The 16,947-nt window shown below is 41.4% G+C and overlaps 1 protein-coding gene across 4 annotated transcripts in view; it reads right to left on the bottom strand.

Annotated features, from left to right (window-relative positions):
* The window catches only part of usp28 (ubiquitin specific peptidase 28), a 90,452-nt gene that overhangs the window by 46,168 nt on the left and 27,337 nt on the right, over positions 1–16,947 (bottom strand). For 3 of the 4 annotated variants that reach the window (XM_043676543.1, XM_043676544.1, XM_043676542.1), the window contains exons 2-7: positions 16,054–16,131; positions 12,052–12,184; positions 11,252–11,375; positions 8,144–8,306; positions 2,388–2,474; positions 1,671–1,808 (exon numbers count right to left, since the gene is read on the bottom strand). In XM_043676543.1, coding sequence (XP_043532478.1) covers positions 1,671–1,808; positions 2,388–2,474; positions 8,144–8,306; positions 11,252–11,375; positions 12,052–12,184; positions 16,054–16,131 — 723 coding nt within the window. Of the gene's footprint in view, positions 1–265; positions 271–1,670; positions 1,809–2,387; positions 2,475–8,143; positions 8,307–11,251; positions 11,376–12,051; positions 12,185–16,053; positions 16,132–16,947 lie in introns of those variants that run through there. The other variant, XM_043676545.1, reaches the window with a different exon arrangement.

Genomic DNA, 16,947 nt, shown 5'->3' with positions numbered 1-16,947 from the left:
CTCAGTCCCATCCCTCGAACTCAGCACCACCTTCCTAACCTGCAATCTTCTTCCTGACCTCTCCACCCCACCCCCACTCCGGCCTATCACCCTCACCTTATCACCCTCACCTTAACCTCCTTGCACCTATCACATTTCCAACGCCCCTCCCCTTAGTCCCTCCTCCCTACCTTTTATCTTAGCCTGCTTGGCACACTTTCCTCATTCCTGAAGAAGGGCTCATGCCCGAAACGTCGATTCTCCTGCTCCTTGGATGCTGCCTGACCTGCTGCGCTTTTCCAGCAACACATTTTCAGCTCTGATCTTCAGTATCTGCAGTCCTCACTTTCTCCAAGAAGGTAACTCAGGCTAAAATGCAAGAGGGATGCATGAAGAAATGGATAGTTCATCAAACAATGAGATACAATCACTAATGATGTAGCCCTTATACAATACTAAATCTATGTAAAACAAGAATAGAAAATACTGAAGAAACCCTGCAGGTAAGGCAGCAGCTGTGGAGAGAAAATGGTGTCAACGTTTTGAGTCCTGCAACTCTTCTTCATAACTCAAAACATTAATTCCATTTTCTCTCCACACATGCTGCCAGATCTGCAGGGTTTCTCCAGCATTTCCGATTTTTGTTCATGTCAGATCTCCAGCAGTTCTTTGTTTTATTTTAGTACTTTTTTGTTTCTGTTATGTGTTCTATCAGGGTGCAAAGGTCTAAATGTGTTAGTACTGAGAAGTATCTTAAGCAGGACCCACTATGATGTTATATGGTTTCATGGACTGAACAGCTTAGGAGGTCTAAGAAGCAAGACCTAACATCATCTTCATTGTCCGTGTAACGACATCAAAGAGCGTGGTGCTGGAAAACAGGTCAGGCAGCATCTGAGGAGCAGGAGAATCAACGTTTTGTACACAAGCCCTTCAACACGTATCAACTTCTATCATATCAACATAACTTGCAGCTAGTCCTGTTCAATACAATAGACTCTTTTTGTTAGATGAACAAGTTTTTATTTCTTTCCCACACGGGATCAAGCAGGTCCTGTGGATCCCAATAGTTAGAGGGGATGGTGGCAATAAACCTACCCAACGGAAAGATCCCAGACACATACCTCATTACATGGTCAAACATCTCATGGTGTTTCAGAGGTTTCTGTAATATCAAACTGGCCAAGCAAATACAAGAATCTTTCAAACTTCACTTAGGAAATCTTCCATAAGATGAAATTGATGCAAAGTCCTGTCGTCTATTTTCAGTTATGAGGTACTTATCAGTCTAATTACAATGGATGAAGAGAGGAAGCCACTTGAAATGCAAAACGATTAATATGCAAACAGAATAAAAGGTGCATATTGTGAAATATTGGTATATATTACAATCAGCTGATGACCTACAATTTATGAGATCATATCAGCCCTAAGTTTAAGACTATGTAAGCTAAATACGTCACAGGTTATTCAGCATTTAGAACAGAAAGCTGGATTAATGCTCATCAGAAACTCAGTTAGGTAAACCCTTACCATTCTCTTCCACCTGTTGACTGATGTATATGCTGATTCTAGAATTTCCTACTTCTTTCTGCTTCAAGGTTTTATATCCACTGTCCAGTTGCACAACTTATAGTAATGTTGTAACATATATAAATACCTTGTGGGCAATGAGTGATTCTCAGACCCACCTGCTGTGCTTCACTTGATCGAAACGCGTCCTTGAGGAGGTCGACTGCATTTGATGGGTCAATGTACTTCCGCATAGAGGCGACCATCAAGGCAAAAAGGCACCTCAGTTCTTGCATAAACGCCAAGTTTCGCTGCTCCTTTTCAATCAATAGCACAATCAGAAATTGTAAATAACCATTAACACATTCAACCCAACTCGTCCATGCTAATTTTTAAAGCAGCACACAAACCCTGAGCTGGTAGGGTGATTTTATTTCACATCACCCTACCAGCTCAGAAGGCAGCTTACCACCACCTTCTCTGTAGCAATTAATGCTGGTCCTAGCCAACAATGCTCACATCCCATGAATAATTTTTACAAAATGTATAACCTCCTATTTCTTTCTACCCTATGCATTTATCTAGCTTAAATACATTGATGACATTTGCCTTAACTGTTCCAGTGAGTTCCAAATACACTCTACTGAGTTTCTGCTGAATTCTCCATTGGATTTGTTAGTGACTATCTTGTATTTATAGCCCTTACAATTTGCATGAATGGAAACATCTTTATTTTTACTGTATTAAAACTAAACATTTCCTAATTAGAAATAAAAACTCCATTAAGTCAACCCTTTCAACCAGTATGGGATAGCTATGAACTCTCCATTCCAGGATCATCTGAATAAATCTATTTTTATTTTTAAACCTTTATATAATTTCATGGATGAACTTACAGCGTGGCTTCTGCAGTTTTCATGTGGATTTTTAGGCACTGTGTAGTTGAGAACCAGCTGTCGAAACCTAGGCAGTTGGAACAGGGACTAAAGACAAAAATGTACAAAGAAAGTTAAAGAGCTCCACTGAACTCGACTGGATCTGAAACTGTTCTTTGCAAATTCCAAACAGCCTCTACCCTGAAATGCAAAACAAACATGAAAACCTGTCACACAGAATCCAACTGGATTTGTTCCACAGCTTTCAAACATATCAGCACCCTGTCAGCTAATCATGGAATGGTTTCCACTATATTTTGACTGCACACATTTTCAACAGTACCCCCCAAAACAATAAACAGGATCAATGGCACTTGGCAGCACTACAATCACAGTCTTCAGAACTCACATGCCTTGAGAGTTTTGAGCCAAGGATAAAATCCTCAATCTCACTATTTGCTAATAATATCCATGTATTTAATATGTACACATACAGATATATGGACATACACACTCCAAGTAGAGTTAATTTTTATTAAAAATGCTTATATCTATAGCAGCAGAGGTATCACTAAATACGAGAAGTGCCAAGGTCCATCTAATTCACTTTCTGTCAATTTGATGTAACAATCAAACTAATCACAGCACAACCAGTGCCCAGGGAATAGAGAACTCCCTATTTCCCCCTTGGAGTAGTGCCATGTGATCTTTTACATTCACCTGCGAGGGCAGATGGGGTCTCGTTTCAAATTCTTGTCTGAAATACCGCACTCAAGTACTAGACTAGATCGCGTCCTCAGAGTTCTACTGGGGCTTGATCTCTCAAGCATGTGACTCAATGGACAGCGAAAAAGATACCCATTGGTGTGGACTCAGTGAGCCAAATACTCTGCTCTCACATTTTAGAGATTCTACAATTGTGTACAGAGGTATTTGCTTGTAAAGTTTCACTCTGTAAATAAAATCAAATGAAGTTTGGTTCCAGTATGATCCTTCACCAACTGACTTTCCAGATTAAAACACTGACAAAGTGCTTTGGGAAATTGCCAAGTGTTAGAAGTGATCTTGAAACAGGTGCTGCAATAAAGTTCTTATTATTAACTGCTATCCAATCTCTTCTAAAAGGAAATGCTCATTTCTATATACAAGATGATAATCAGAATCAATGATGGTTTTGATGTTCCCCAACTGTCTGATAACACATTGATAATTTTCATCCAGGCTCAACAGTGAAGAACAGATATCGGACAGAATTGCTCTCTGTCTAATTATACCCATTCAAGAGAAGCAAAGTTAGGGGAGAAACACAAAGGAGTATTAAAAACAGAAGAGAGACAGAGGTGCAACTAGAAATAAAGTGTGCACAGGACAGAGATCTAGGATAATTCCTAACTACAAAGCAGAGTGAGAGGATAGCAGACAGGTATGATAGAAGGGGTATAGGGAAACAGCAACATTGGACTGACATTCCCGCTCTACAGATCCTCATGGATGTGCTCACTCTTCCTCCTTCAAGAAGTGGTGGAAGGTAGCACAATTACAACATTTAAAAGGCATCTGGATAGGTATATGCACAAGAAAGGTTTAGAGGGATATGGGCCAAATGTTGGCAAAAAGGACTAGATTAGTTCAGGATATCTGGTTGGCATGGACGAGTTGGACCGAAAGATTTGTTCTGTGCTGTACATCTCTATCGCTCTAAATGACCTATTTAAAAAGGTTCAGTTAATTTCTACCAAGCAATGCAGGATTTTGTCACAACAGGACAAAACACTTCCTTCACTAAAATGGAACAAATCTAAGGAAATTTGTTTCAAAGATGCACTTGGCACTTCTCATATTTAGTGATACCTCTGTTGCTATAGATTTTAAACTGCTGCATTTTTAAATGGGGTTATAAGGGATTATGCAGATCTTGGCTGACCCTTTCTAACCTCTATTTTTTTACTAGGAGCTTATCCATTCTGGTAAACAACACCAAATAGCAAGCCTGCCTCAGCACATTAACAACCATCTGATACTAACCTACAAACGATCCTGTGGTAAGTACTCAATACGAATTGCATGCTCAATGCCAAGTTAAAATCTGCAAGGTTTACTCTGGGTGTCTTATTCTGCAGTCAATTTGGCTGGAGCTCAGGGAATGAATCACACCTAGGATTAGATTCCCAGTAAAAATGCCATTTCGTTGATCTGTCTGCTCATTGCTGAGCCATCCAGTTGGTATACTTAAGCACAAAGTACCATTAAACCAAAAACATGCACTGGCAAATTTAAAAACCTGGCACTTTAATCGATGCACATTGACAAAAATGTATTAGTGCAGTATTGCTCCGAAAGGATTTAGTCAGAGAAGCTAGTTAATATTTCACAGGGCCACTGTTAGTGGGATATCATTTCCTGTGGGACCACTGAAGTAAAGTATGACACGAGGTTTGGGTGTGGAGGAAATTTAATGGACCAAGGAAAGAACTTAGAAAATTGTGGGGAAGAGAGACACTTTGTCTCGCCCTTTACCTCATGAACAGATCACAAGGTTATATGCTCACTGTGAAAACCTGATGCTGAAATAGGGAGCTTCAAAACAATCTTGAGAGATAATAGTTACCTTCATCAGATCATTTTCCACTGTACAGTATATCACACAAATTTACAAATGTGTTGAAGGCCACCACTTTGTGACTTGAAGGATGTCCAGTCTATTGCAGATTATCCTGGAACAGCAAGATATCTCAAATCTGACCAATGGATGGAGCTAGCAACATACATAGCAGCAACATGACTGACATTTGCCACTACCAACATGCTGCTGTTCTGCCTTTTATACAGATGAATGTGGGATATGAAATTCGGTATTGGCATGATACTAGGTGTATAGGCTGTGTGTCCCATAGACTGGGAGATTGGATCAAAAAGCATACTCCTTCAGTTGTTCACAGCAGGCAACTTACTGATTGTAATAATGGGCTGGTTGGGTACAAAGTTCAAGACACTGTGTCTAACATTAGATGTGATACTACAATTAGACAGCGTTTGTTAAATAATCCTGAATCTAAGATTTTGGGCTCATAGCATGGTGGACTTGTGCCAACTGCAAGTTATACATAACTGATACACACAGGGGCATGTTCTTTCCAGACAGACAGATCATGAACATACACCGCACAGTTTCAACTTATCAAAATAGGTGACAACCATTGTTTGGTTCATTCCTCAGGGCAATACCTTGACCAGAGTTAACTTGACTGGTTAAAATGTAAGCATAATGTGACAGGTGGTGGTCAGTCCAATTGGTGCATTCTCCTTTGCAGTGCCTCTACTAAAAGAGTCTACTTGCCGACCAATCAGCATCCTGTTCTTACACATAGAAGAATAGAGCATTGAAACAGGCCCTTTGGCCCACCATGTCTATGCCAACCGAAAAAGAAACTATACTCACCCCATTTAACAGCATTTGGTCCATAGCATACTATGCTCTGGTATTTTAAGTGCTTCTCCAGATGCTTCTTAAATGTTGTATGAGTACCTATCTCCGCCACCATCTAAGCAGCACATTCTATGTTTCTACCACCCGCTGGGTGTAAATATTTTTCCTCAAATCCTCTCTGGACCACTTACGCCTCACCTTAAACTTACATCCTCTGGTCTTAGAAGTGTCTGCCATAGGGAAAACATTCTTACGATCTAACCTATCTAAGTCTCTCCTAACTTTGGATATCTCAATCAGGTCCCTTAATTACATTCAGCATAAAAAAGTTGTAATCCTTTATTTTGTTGTTTCTGTGAACTGACGAGTGAAGATAAAAACATTCAACAAAACTTGTCTACGTTCAACAATATGCAATTTCTCTGTGCTACCCAAGAATTTTGAAAATAGTGAGTAAAAGGATGGAATTGGATGCAACCCTTTCTCTGGACAAGATTTTTTCTCAAATTCCTCATCGGATTTGTTGGATAAACTAAATATTCATGGCACCTGGATTTGCACTTCCTCACAAGCATAAGTATTTTTTTCAGGCCTGTCAACTGAATCGTGATATAATCTTATAGTCGCTGATTAAGTCACCACTCCAAAGCTGGAACAATTGACAATACTCCACAAATGGGAACAGTAGAAGATTCTTGTGAAAAGTTAAATAACCTTGTGGTCAATTTGTGGATAAACTTTGCAAAATTGTCCTCCAACAACACAAGCCAATTGAGTAAACTCACAGAGAGCCTGGGTATCTATAGAATGTCGCTGCTGAAAATGTGTTGCTGGAAAAGCGCAGCAGGTCAGGTAGCATCCTAGGAGCAGGAGAATTGACGTTCTTCAGGAATGACCTGCTGCGCTTTTCCAACAACACATTTTCAGCTCTGATCTCCAGCATCTGCATTCCTCACTTTCTCCTATCTATAGGATATCATTTGGTGAATTGACCTAACCAACGCTCGACCTGATGCACCAATGGATTCAATCAGATGATCCACCCCTGGATCCTTTTCCCATCTTCCATTAACTTTCCTCTTCATAGCATCACTACAGTGCAGAAGCAGGTCATTCAGCCCATCAAGTCCACACCAAGTCTCCAAAGAGCATCCCACCCAGACCCACCCTCTTACCTTAACCCTGTAATCCTGCATTTCCCATATCTAATCCACCTAACCTACACATCCTCAGACACTATGGGCAATTTAGAATGGCCAATCTCCACTTTGGACCTGCAAGTCTTGCACTTGAAATAAAGCAATTCAATGTTAAACATAATCAAAATCAATTTCTGTGAATTGCAGAGAAATCTCTTGAGGCTCAGGGTGAAATTTTGAAATCATGTCCTGAGTTCCCCAAACACTGCAGAAAAGAGAATTCGACAGAAATGCAAAATTTCTTCTCTAATCCACTCTTGCTCACTCTCTTAAAGCTGTGGCATAGTAGGTAGCATCTCTCCTCTGAGCCACAGGTTTCTGAGTTCAGGCTGTATGCTAGGATTTCAGCAAAGGTATCAAAGCTGACACTCCATGAGAGTGCTCCACTGTTGGAGGTTCTGTCTTTTGGATAAAATGTTAAAGCAAGGCTCCATCTGTCCTCTCAGACAGATGCACAAAGATCACAAAACAACACAGTGAAGCAGAATTCCGGCAAGTGCTCCTTAAATTATCACAAAAACAGACTGGTTGCTTGTTATCACATCGCTGTTTGTCTGATCTTGCAACGTCCAAATTGGCTGTCGCGTTTCCTCAGTCACAACAGTGACTACGTTTCCAAAGTCTCGCTGTGACTGTAATACACAGAATGGCGATGTACGAGGGGGCATAGCTCCAAATTGAGGGGTGATAGATTTAAGACAGATGTCAGAGGCAGGTTCTTTGAGTAAAGTGTGAGGGTGTGGAATGCCCTGCCTGCCAAAGTAGTTAACCCAGCCACATTAGGGAGATTTCAACAACCCTTGGATAAGCAAATGGATGATGATGGGATTCTGTAGGGGGATGGGCATAGATTAGTTCACAGGTCAGCACAACATCGAGGGCCAAAGGAGCTGTTTTGCGCTGTATTGTTCTATGTTTCTGAAGGACACGTTGTAAAAGCAAGTCTTTAACTTAATTCTTTTGTAAAGCTCCCTAAATATTTCTTTATGAGGTTTGGTGTCAAGTCTTATTTAAAATTATATCTGTGAAGCACTTGGCATACCTTACTATGTTAAATGCTGCTACACTGTAAGAGATGAGGATAGTCAAGAGGCACAGAGTAATAAATATTCACTAAGACTCAAGTCCTCCTTATCACTCAGGCCCATTACCTGTATTACTGCACTGAACCAGCAGGTGTTTCCAACATTCTTCAGTCCCACTGGCCAGTTATCCTCACGTTTCCGATCATGTGGGTTGGGGGAGTCCCCCCAGACTTCACACCTCTTCCTTTTTAATCCAACTTTACTCTCAGTGGTGTTTGTTTCACCTACTCTGCAACACAGAGACAATTCCCTCACTTTCAAATTAAGAGGCCAAAATATTCAAAATATTTAGTAAGGTACACAATAAAATCTACAGCAACGTTGAGGGAGAGAGAAAAACAATTATGGGCAGTTTTCTTTATGGAGAAGCCAAAGAGAGGAGACGACAGGGTGAATCAACTCAAGTGTATTGTCTATACCTCCTGATTCTGAGTAGAGATGCAACAAAGACCAGGGGAGGAGACAAGACCATGTTCCACTGAGGTGGGATTAGTTAGTTCAGTTAGCAGGATGGCTGTTATGTGATGCAGAGTGATGCCAACAGCATGGGCTCCTACATTGACTGAGGTTACCAAGAAGGACTCCTCTTCCCAACCTCTCCCCTGGGCATGAGACCTGGTGACCTTCAGATTAAACTGACACCATCTCTCTCTCTCTCATCAGATTATAGCCCGATGATCTGGAAGGATTAAGGCCATTTTGCCTTTTACTAAGACTAGGATTCTCATAGCTTTTTATTAAATTCACTCATAAGACTTGGGCATCGCTGGCTGGGCCAGCATTTATTGCCCATCTCTCGTTACCCTTGAGAAGATGGTAATGAGCTGCCTTCTTGAACCACTGCAATCCACGTGCTGCAGGTTGACCCATAATGCTCTTAGGGAGGGAACTCTAGAACTTTGATCCAGTGACAGCGAAACAACAGCAATTTATTTCCAAATCAGGATGGTGAGTGGCTTGGAGGGGAATTTGCAGATGCTCCCATGTATCTGCTGCCTTTGTCCTTCTAAATGGCAATAATCTTGGGTTTGAAAGGTGCTGTCTAAGGATCTTTAGTGAATTTCTGCAGTGCATCTTATAGATAATACACATTGCTGCTACTGATGATCAGTGTTGGAAAGAGTGAATGTTTATGGATGTGGTGTCAATCAAGCGGGGCTGCTTAGTCCTGGATGGTGCCAAGCTTCTGGAGTGTTGTTGGAACTGCAGCTATCCAGACAAGTGGGGAGTATCCCATCAGACTCCTGACTTGTGTCTGGTAAATGGTGGACAGGCTTTGGGGAGTCAGCAGGTGAGTTACTCACTGCAGTGTTCCAAGACCCTGACCTGCTTTTGTAGCCACTGCATTTATGATATGAGCTCAGTTGAATTTCTGGTAATGGTAACTCCAAGGATGCTGATAGTGGGGGATTCAGTGATGGTGACACCATTGAATCTCAAGGGGCAGTGACTAGATAATTTCTTATTGGAGATGGTAATTACCTAGCATTGTGTGATGTCAATGTTACTTGCCACCTTTCAGCCCAAGCTTGGATATTGTCCAGATTGGATTAGATTAGATTAGTCTCCCTACAGTGTGGAAACAGGCCCTTCAGCCCAACCAGTCCACACCGACCCTCCGAAGAGTAACCCACCCAGACCCACTACCCTCTGACTAATGCACCTATCGCTATGAGCAATTTAGCATGGCCAATTCACCTGACCTGCACATCTTTGGATTGTGGGAGGAAACCGGAGCACACCCATGCAAACACGGGGAGAATGTGCAAACACGATCTTGTTGCATTTGAACACGGACTGCTTCAGTATCTTAGGAGTCACAAATTTGACTTGAAAAACAGGCTTGGGGTTAAAGAACAAGATCAGTGCAAGAATGGGGTGAGATTGGGAACAAGGAAGAAAAGCATTTTCTTGAAATTCATTCATGGTGTGCCAGCATTGTTGATTAGCCACATCTGTGGTCACTGTCCATCGTAATTGCCCCATTAGAAGGTGGTCACAAGCTGCTACTTGACAACTGAATGGTTTAGTCAGGCATTTCTGAGGGCACTTGAGAGACAACCATATGTTTGCAGGACTGGAGTCACATATAGATCACAGAGCTGTTACAGTGTAGAAGGAGACCATTTGGCACATCGTGGATGCAGTAATTCACTGAGCATTTTAATTTAAAGCCAATCTGTTGTCTTTTTCCCACAATCCTGCACATTGGTTCCAGCAATGAAGTAGAAACAGATTAAGGCAATAGTTTTTCTTCCTTAAAATATATTAGTGAGGCTAACAGACATTCATAATCTTGGAAAGTGGCCAGACAAATTCAAACAGCTGTTAATAAGGTTTATAAGATCATTAGGTACATGTCTGTGATGGGAGGGCACGGGTACGTGTCCAAGACCGCAGGGCACACGTTTAAGGTGAGGAGCACGTGGTTTAGAGGAGAACTGAGAGAGATTTTTTCAGCTAGACTTTGATAGAAATATGGAACATGCTGCCTGAGAAAGTGGTGGGGGCAGGTACTCGAGCAACATTTGAGAAGCATCTGAATGAGCACTTAAAATGGCAGGGCATCGTAGGCTTTGGGCTGAGTGCTGGTAGATGAGATCATTGTGGTTTAGTGATGTTGGTCTGCCTAAACGTAGTGCGCTGAAGGACCTGTTTCTACGCTGTGTGCCTCAATGATTCTATTTACAATTACCCAGTTTAATTTCATGTCTAGAATTGATGGAGGCGATGGGTTATTTTTCATTCGAGATTTATCTAACTAAATGAATTTAAATTCCCAGCTGCTCAGATGATTGAACTCAGGTTGACTGGTTCACTATTCCATTAATATAGCCTTAATACATCCACCCGCACGCCTCCCCTCCCCCACCCACTGAATCAATGTCTTAATACTGGGAAATTGTTCCCTCCTCGAGCAGCTGGGTTGAACTTTATACAAAAGAAACAAGCATTAGATGGTCAAAAAACTAAACAGCGAGCCAAGTGCTGCAAACAAAAAAAAAAGCACTGCATAATTCCAGAACCTGAACTGGAATTCTGACATTGAGCCAGACTTTCAATACTCATCGCAGGTTCCTGAACAGCGCCGATTATTGTGGCTTGTACTAATCAAAGGAAAATAAAGATAAAGAGCTTATTCAATGTTCAGACATAACGTATGGAGCACTGTACTGGTTAGCCTCCAGATTCTCCCCAGCAACTTCGGCTTCTTCCTGTAGCTTCTCGCTTTCTCTCAGGCTCAGCGCAATTGCCTTCTGAAGGTCTGCTTTCTCATTGTTAGCGAGGTCAATGACACCTGCAAGAAAAAAAGCATTTACCACTGGCATGAATTTATAGACCAAAACCGGGCTGAAATGACACCTCTTGAGCTGCTTTACATGGTATTAGGATGATCTTTACGTTTCTTAATTTGCAAGCTGTAAGTAAGGACTTCTTTTGAGCAGCTTTCTCAATGAAGATGTGACACTTAGATTAGATTAGATTACTTAGTGTGGAAACAGGCCCTTCGGCCCAACAAGTCCACACCGCCCCGCCGAAGCGCAACCCACCCATACTCCTACATCTACCCCTTACCTAACACTACGGGCAATTTAGCATGGCCAATTCACCTGACCTGCACATCTTTGGACTGTGGGAGGAAACCGGAGCACCCGGAGGAAACCCACGCAGGCACGGGGAGAATGTGCAAACTCCACACAGTCAGTCGCCAGAGGCGGGAATTGAACCCGGGTCTCTGGCGCTGTGAGGCAGCAGTGCTAACCACTGTGCCACTTACTGTGCCACTGTGCCACCACTTACCACACAGGTGAGGTGGGCATGACAGGTGGAACCAGACAGTGGGCAGGGTCAACCCAACCTCCATGGTAAAACATGCCACATTCCTCTCCCAGATTATCTCCTTCCCTCAACACAATGTCAAGCCAGTTGGCTCAACAGTAATGCTAAACCACCGCCAGGTGTAAAACACTTACTTCTACGTGTTTGATTGGCTGTCGCTCTGCTGGACTCGTTGTCTGGCTCATTGGCTATTGCATTGTAACTGGGTTCTCTGGCACTTTCGTCAGTGAGGAAGCTCACTGCCTGATTAATGTCCCTGTTGCTGACCTGTAAGGAAGAGGTCATACAATAATCATATTAACATATTCTAATAACAATGCAGCATGCTCAAACCTATTTTAAAGATCAGATTGGAAATGCTAACTGCCTGTCTTCTAAATTCATTCACAGGGCCTATTTCTGACTCACAGTAATGTGGTTGATTCTTAACTCCCCTCTGGGGGCAATTAGGGAGGGGAAATAAATGCTGCCCTAGCCACATCCCGTGAAAGAATAATTAAAGGTAAGTACAAGTCACTGATCAAATGTGGTGATAGGAAACAACCTGTCAATGAAAAGTCAATCTGCTGTAATGGACCAGACCAAACCCCCTCAAAACACATCGAAAAGATAGTTTTATCTTATTTACAGGCAATTATAAGGCGTGGCATTCCAGACATGGTCACACTACTCAGTTTTAAGCAAAACATATTTTATTCTTGCCCTACAGTTAAAATACAAACAAAAGAAAGAAGAATTGGTATAAATTTAACTTCATTCAAAAATTTAACAGAATAATAGATTATTTAACTACTAAACAGCAACTGTTCCAATACAGTAACATCCCATAAGCACACCCTTGGTAAAGGCAAATCCAGTGAAACAGATTGTCTCACATGCGGTGGTTTCTCCAGTCCAGAAGAAAAGAACACCAAAAGAAATTCTGGTAGGGACAGAGAGAGATGGGTAGAGACACAGAGAGATAGAGACTCTCAAGCTGTTTATTGGCTTGGAAGAGGCAACTCACACTTCAGACTTAACCTCACTTCATACATAAAAAGGGACTAAATACACCTCTTAAAACCATAATATCATCACACCACTGACATTCCAAAGGAACACAATACAAAGAAAATGCTATGCTGTTCAGGATGTGTCCTATCCCATGAGGCAAAAATCAAAGGTCTTGCCTCACATTAGAAATCTATGAAACATTCAAAGAACCACCAAGAATTCATTCTCTTCGGGTTTCGGTGAACATTTCTCTCTCAAGTAACGCAACAAACACTAACTGATGATTTCTCTCAGGGCTGCTTGAGAGATCAAGCTTTATGTTTAAATGGCTACCATGTCTGCTAACAGACAACAATTTATTGTATATGAAGAGTTGTATGAAAGTGTTTTACAAAAGAGGCCGACTCCTCCACAAATTCACTCAAAATGAATAGTTGCAGTTTCAGATTCCTGCCAAGGGAGGCCACAAGTTAGCTACATAAATGTGCTCTTCGAAGGGTCAGTGCAGACTCAATGGGTTGAATGGCCTCTTTCTACACTGTAGGGATTCTACAATTCTATGAAGAGTCATACCCAGACTCAAAACGTTAACTCTATTGTTCTCTCTCCACAAATACAGCCAGACCTGCTGACTATCTCTGGCATTCTTTGTACTTGCAGCAAAAACTTTCAACGTAGAGGCTAGCAGTAGAACAAACATTCCACAATTTTGGTTAAGTACAAAATTGTTCAGATGCTGAAATCTGAAATGAAAAGACAAAGAGCTGAAGAAACGCAGCAACTCTGGCAACATCTGTATAGAGAGATGGAACCTTTCCATTCTGAAGATGTCATTTTGGACTCAAAACGTTAACTCTGTTTTTCTCTCCAGATTCTGCCAGACCGAGAGTTTCTCCAGCTCTGTTTTTATTACTGAATTTTTAGATGCAACCTGAAGTATCAACAAGAGAACAAGAAAGGGTTAGAGTGATTGGAGGGATTCTAGATATTTAAAGCCCAAGACCTATTCCTTCAGGATAATTGATTCTTAAGCTTTCTCATCCAACTTTCAACAAGCAGCTGACAGGGTGACAGTCGTGGAATTACTCCTAATTTGTATGTTAGGAATGATATACTGGGCTTGGAGGGAGTACAGTGTAGGTTTACAAAAATGACACCTGGAATTCAGGGGTTAGGTTATGAGAGTAGATTATACAAACTAGGTCTGTTTTGTCTAGAATCTAAAAGGGTAAGGGGTGATCCAATAGAAGTTTTCAAGATATTAACAGAGAAATCAGGGTAAATAAACTATTACCATTAGTTGGAGAATCTAGAACTAGGGGCATAGTCTAAACATTAGGACCAGGCCATTCAAGAGAGATTAGAAGAAAGTGAGGACTGCAGATGCTGGAGATCAGAGTCGAAGAGACTCTGAAGAGCTTATGCTTGAAACGTCGACTCTCCTGCTCCTTGGATGCAGCCTGACCAGCTGTGCTTTTCCAGCACCACAGTCTTCAACATTCAAGAGAGATGTGAGGAAGATGGTAGATATTTGGAGTCCTCCTCCACAAATGATAGTGGATGCTAGATCAAGACCATGCTAATAGATTATTACATCATTGAGATGGAGTATATACATCCATTACGTACACTTTCTACCACACCTTTAACATCCCAAATCAAACAAAATATAACACTGAGCCACCTTAAGATATTAAATGTGATCAAAAGCTTGCTCAAAGAACAAAAACTGGTTAATTTGTTGACACACAGTTGAGACAAACACTCAGAGGAGTAAAAAACAGGGAGATGTGAACTCAAGTGAGATTGCACTCGGGCATTAGACACTGGCTTTAAAAAGTGGAGTAAATATTTTCGTACAGATTTAAGATTCTGGGCAAAAGAAAAGGGGGGGGAATGGGGTGAAAGAACTTAATAACGTGAAACTGGGTGCCTCTGGAGTTTGTGTGGCAGAGATGATGAACATAGTTTCACAAGGAATTTGGATGGACACTCAAGTTGAACTTGCAGAGCTACAGGAACTGAATGGGGCAATGGAGGTGACTAGATTCCTTTACAGAAAACTTGCATGGACTCAACGGATCAAATGGCTTCCTGCAGTGCTATTACGAGTCTATACGATATAGCATGAAGAATAAGCCCAACGTTATCAAAAATATTTCTAAAAATATATTCTGCATTCACTCTATCCAATAACCCTTGTTGTTCCTGACCAGGTTTTTCTGTAAGGAGTCGTGTTGACATTTAAGGAAGGTTGAACAGTATTTTACTAACCAAGACAATGTTTCCCAACAGATTTCAATGAAAGCATGACAGGAGATGCATTAGATGTTGCTATTACTGAATAGAAACTGCACCTGTAAAATTTGTAAAATTACTAACCTGCATTATTGCTTAAGGATTAGAATTTTCAGAACTGAGCCTAATCTCAACATTTTTGCAGTCAATCATCGTTATTTCAGTTAACCTTGCCAATTCATAGAAATGGTGCCCCTGAAAACTATCACCAACTGTTGTAAAACGCACCCAGGTCAAAAATGCCCTTTTACGGACAGGGATCTATCATCTTCACTGAGGCTGTGGCTCATGTGCCTTTCCAGACTCAATGTGGTTGACTATCAACTGGCTTTGGAAATGCCCAGCATGCCACTCAGTTCAATGGCAATCAGTGACGATCAATGAATGCTGACATCGCTCGCAAACGCTCAGTTCCTCAATGAAAGATTAATAATTTTTTAAAAATTTATACTTTCTTCACTGTGAGTGACACATCGAGCAATGGAAGCAAAACCTCCAGTATTTTAAGTAATCTCTAGTTGTGGAGGTTACATCACTGGAAGTAAAGACGGCAGAGATGGATTGCTGAAATATCAGGGAGTTGGGTGCCATGGGATACTAGTAAGAAAGTGGAATTGAGGCCTGGGGCAAATCAGTCCGGATCTTGTTGAATGGTAGAGCAGGGTTGAGAAGCTAAGCAGTTTATTCCTGCCCCAGTTTCTGATGTAGTTCTGATGAAGCAGCAGTTAGACATTGCACCTGGTGAGGGGTGAAGCAATATGTTTTTCAGGTTGGATGAGTGAAGACTTCCCTCTCTACCATACAATCCAGCTTGTATTGAAATACATGGATCAATGCCTACTGACCCGGAGTGCCTTCTGCAGTAGTCGATTGTCGTGAATCCCTGTGATCTCTCGCAGCTGGCTGATGATGAAGCTAATGTTCTGGGAACAAAAAAAAAAGAGAAAGGTGAGGAACGAAAGGAAGTGGAGATCAGCATGTTGTTGCACTTTGCTCAAAATCAAAGTAGCAATATGTAAAGTCACCAACCAAAATCACGGACTGAGGAGCAGAATGCAGAGAACTGAGCCTGATAAGATTTCTGAATCAAGTTAGGAAAGTTGTCTGAAGTTGTCATGTTTCCTTTGGTACTGTCAGTTCTGTGAAGACATTGCCCTTTGTCTGACCTGGGTCAGGTAATATCTTTATCTGTTCACTCTGAAGTTATTTTCCTTTATTCCACATGCTTTCGAATGAATTACAGTACATGGTTATCTTTTAAATTATTTGTTTTGCTTTAACATATTTCCTTCTATGAAACAGAGGATTTGCATCGATATAGCACCTTTCTTGTCTGTTGGATGTTGCAAAATGTCTTAAATCCAATGAAATGCCATTGAAATGCCTCACTGATGTAATGTAGGAAACAAGGTAGCTAATTTCTGGACAGCCAACTCCCGCGAACAGGAACGTGATTATAACCCAACTATGCTTTTGCCTTAATTTTGTTTGAAGAATTGGCCAGGACATAATGGAGACCACTTCTGCTGTTCATTGATAGGCTGTCTTGGAATCATTTACATCCAGCAGACTGAACAGATAGAATCATGGCTAAAATTCTCATGTGAAAGACAGTATCTTCTACCAAGGAGCATTCCTCAGTGCAGTCATAGAGTCATAGAGATGTACAGCATGGAAACAGACCATTCGGTCCAACTCGTCCATGCCGACCAGATAGCCCAACCCAATTTAGTCCCACC

Source organism: Chiloscyllium plagiosum, chromosome 35, assembly GCF_004010195.1.
Source record: "Chiloscyllium plagiosum isolate BGI_BamShark_2017 chromosome 35, ASM401019v2, whole genome shotgun sequence".
NCBI classification, from domain to species: domain Eukaryota; kingdom Metazoa; phylum Chordata; class Chondrichthyes; order Orectolobiformes; family Hemiscylliidae; genus Chiloscyllium; species Chiloscyllium plagiosum.
This window is presented reverse-complemented; position numbering and strand designations above follow the sequence as displayed.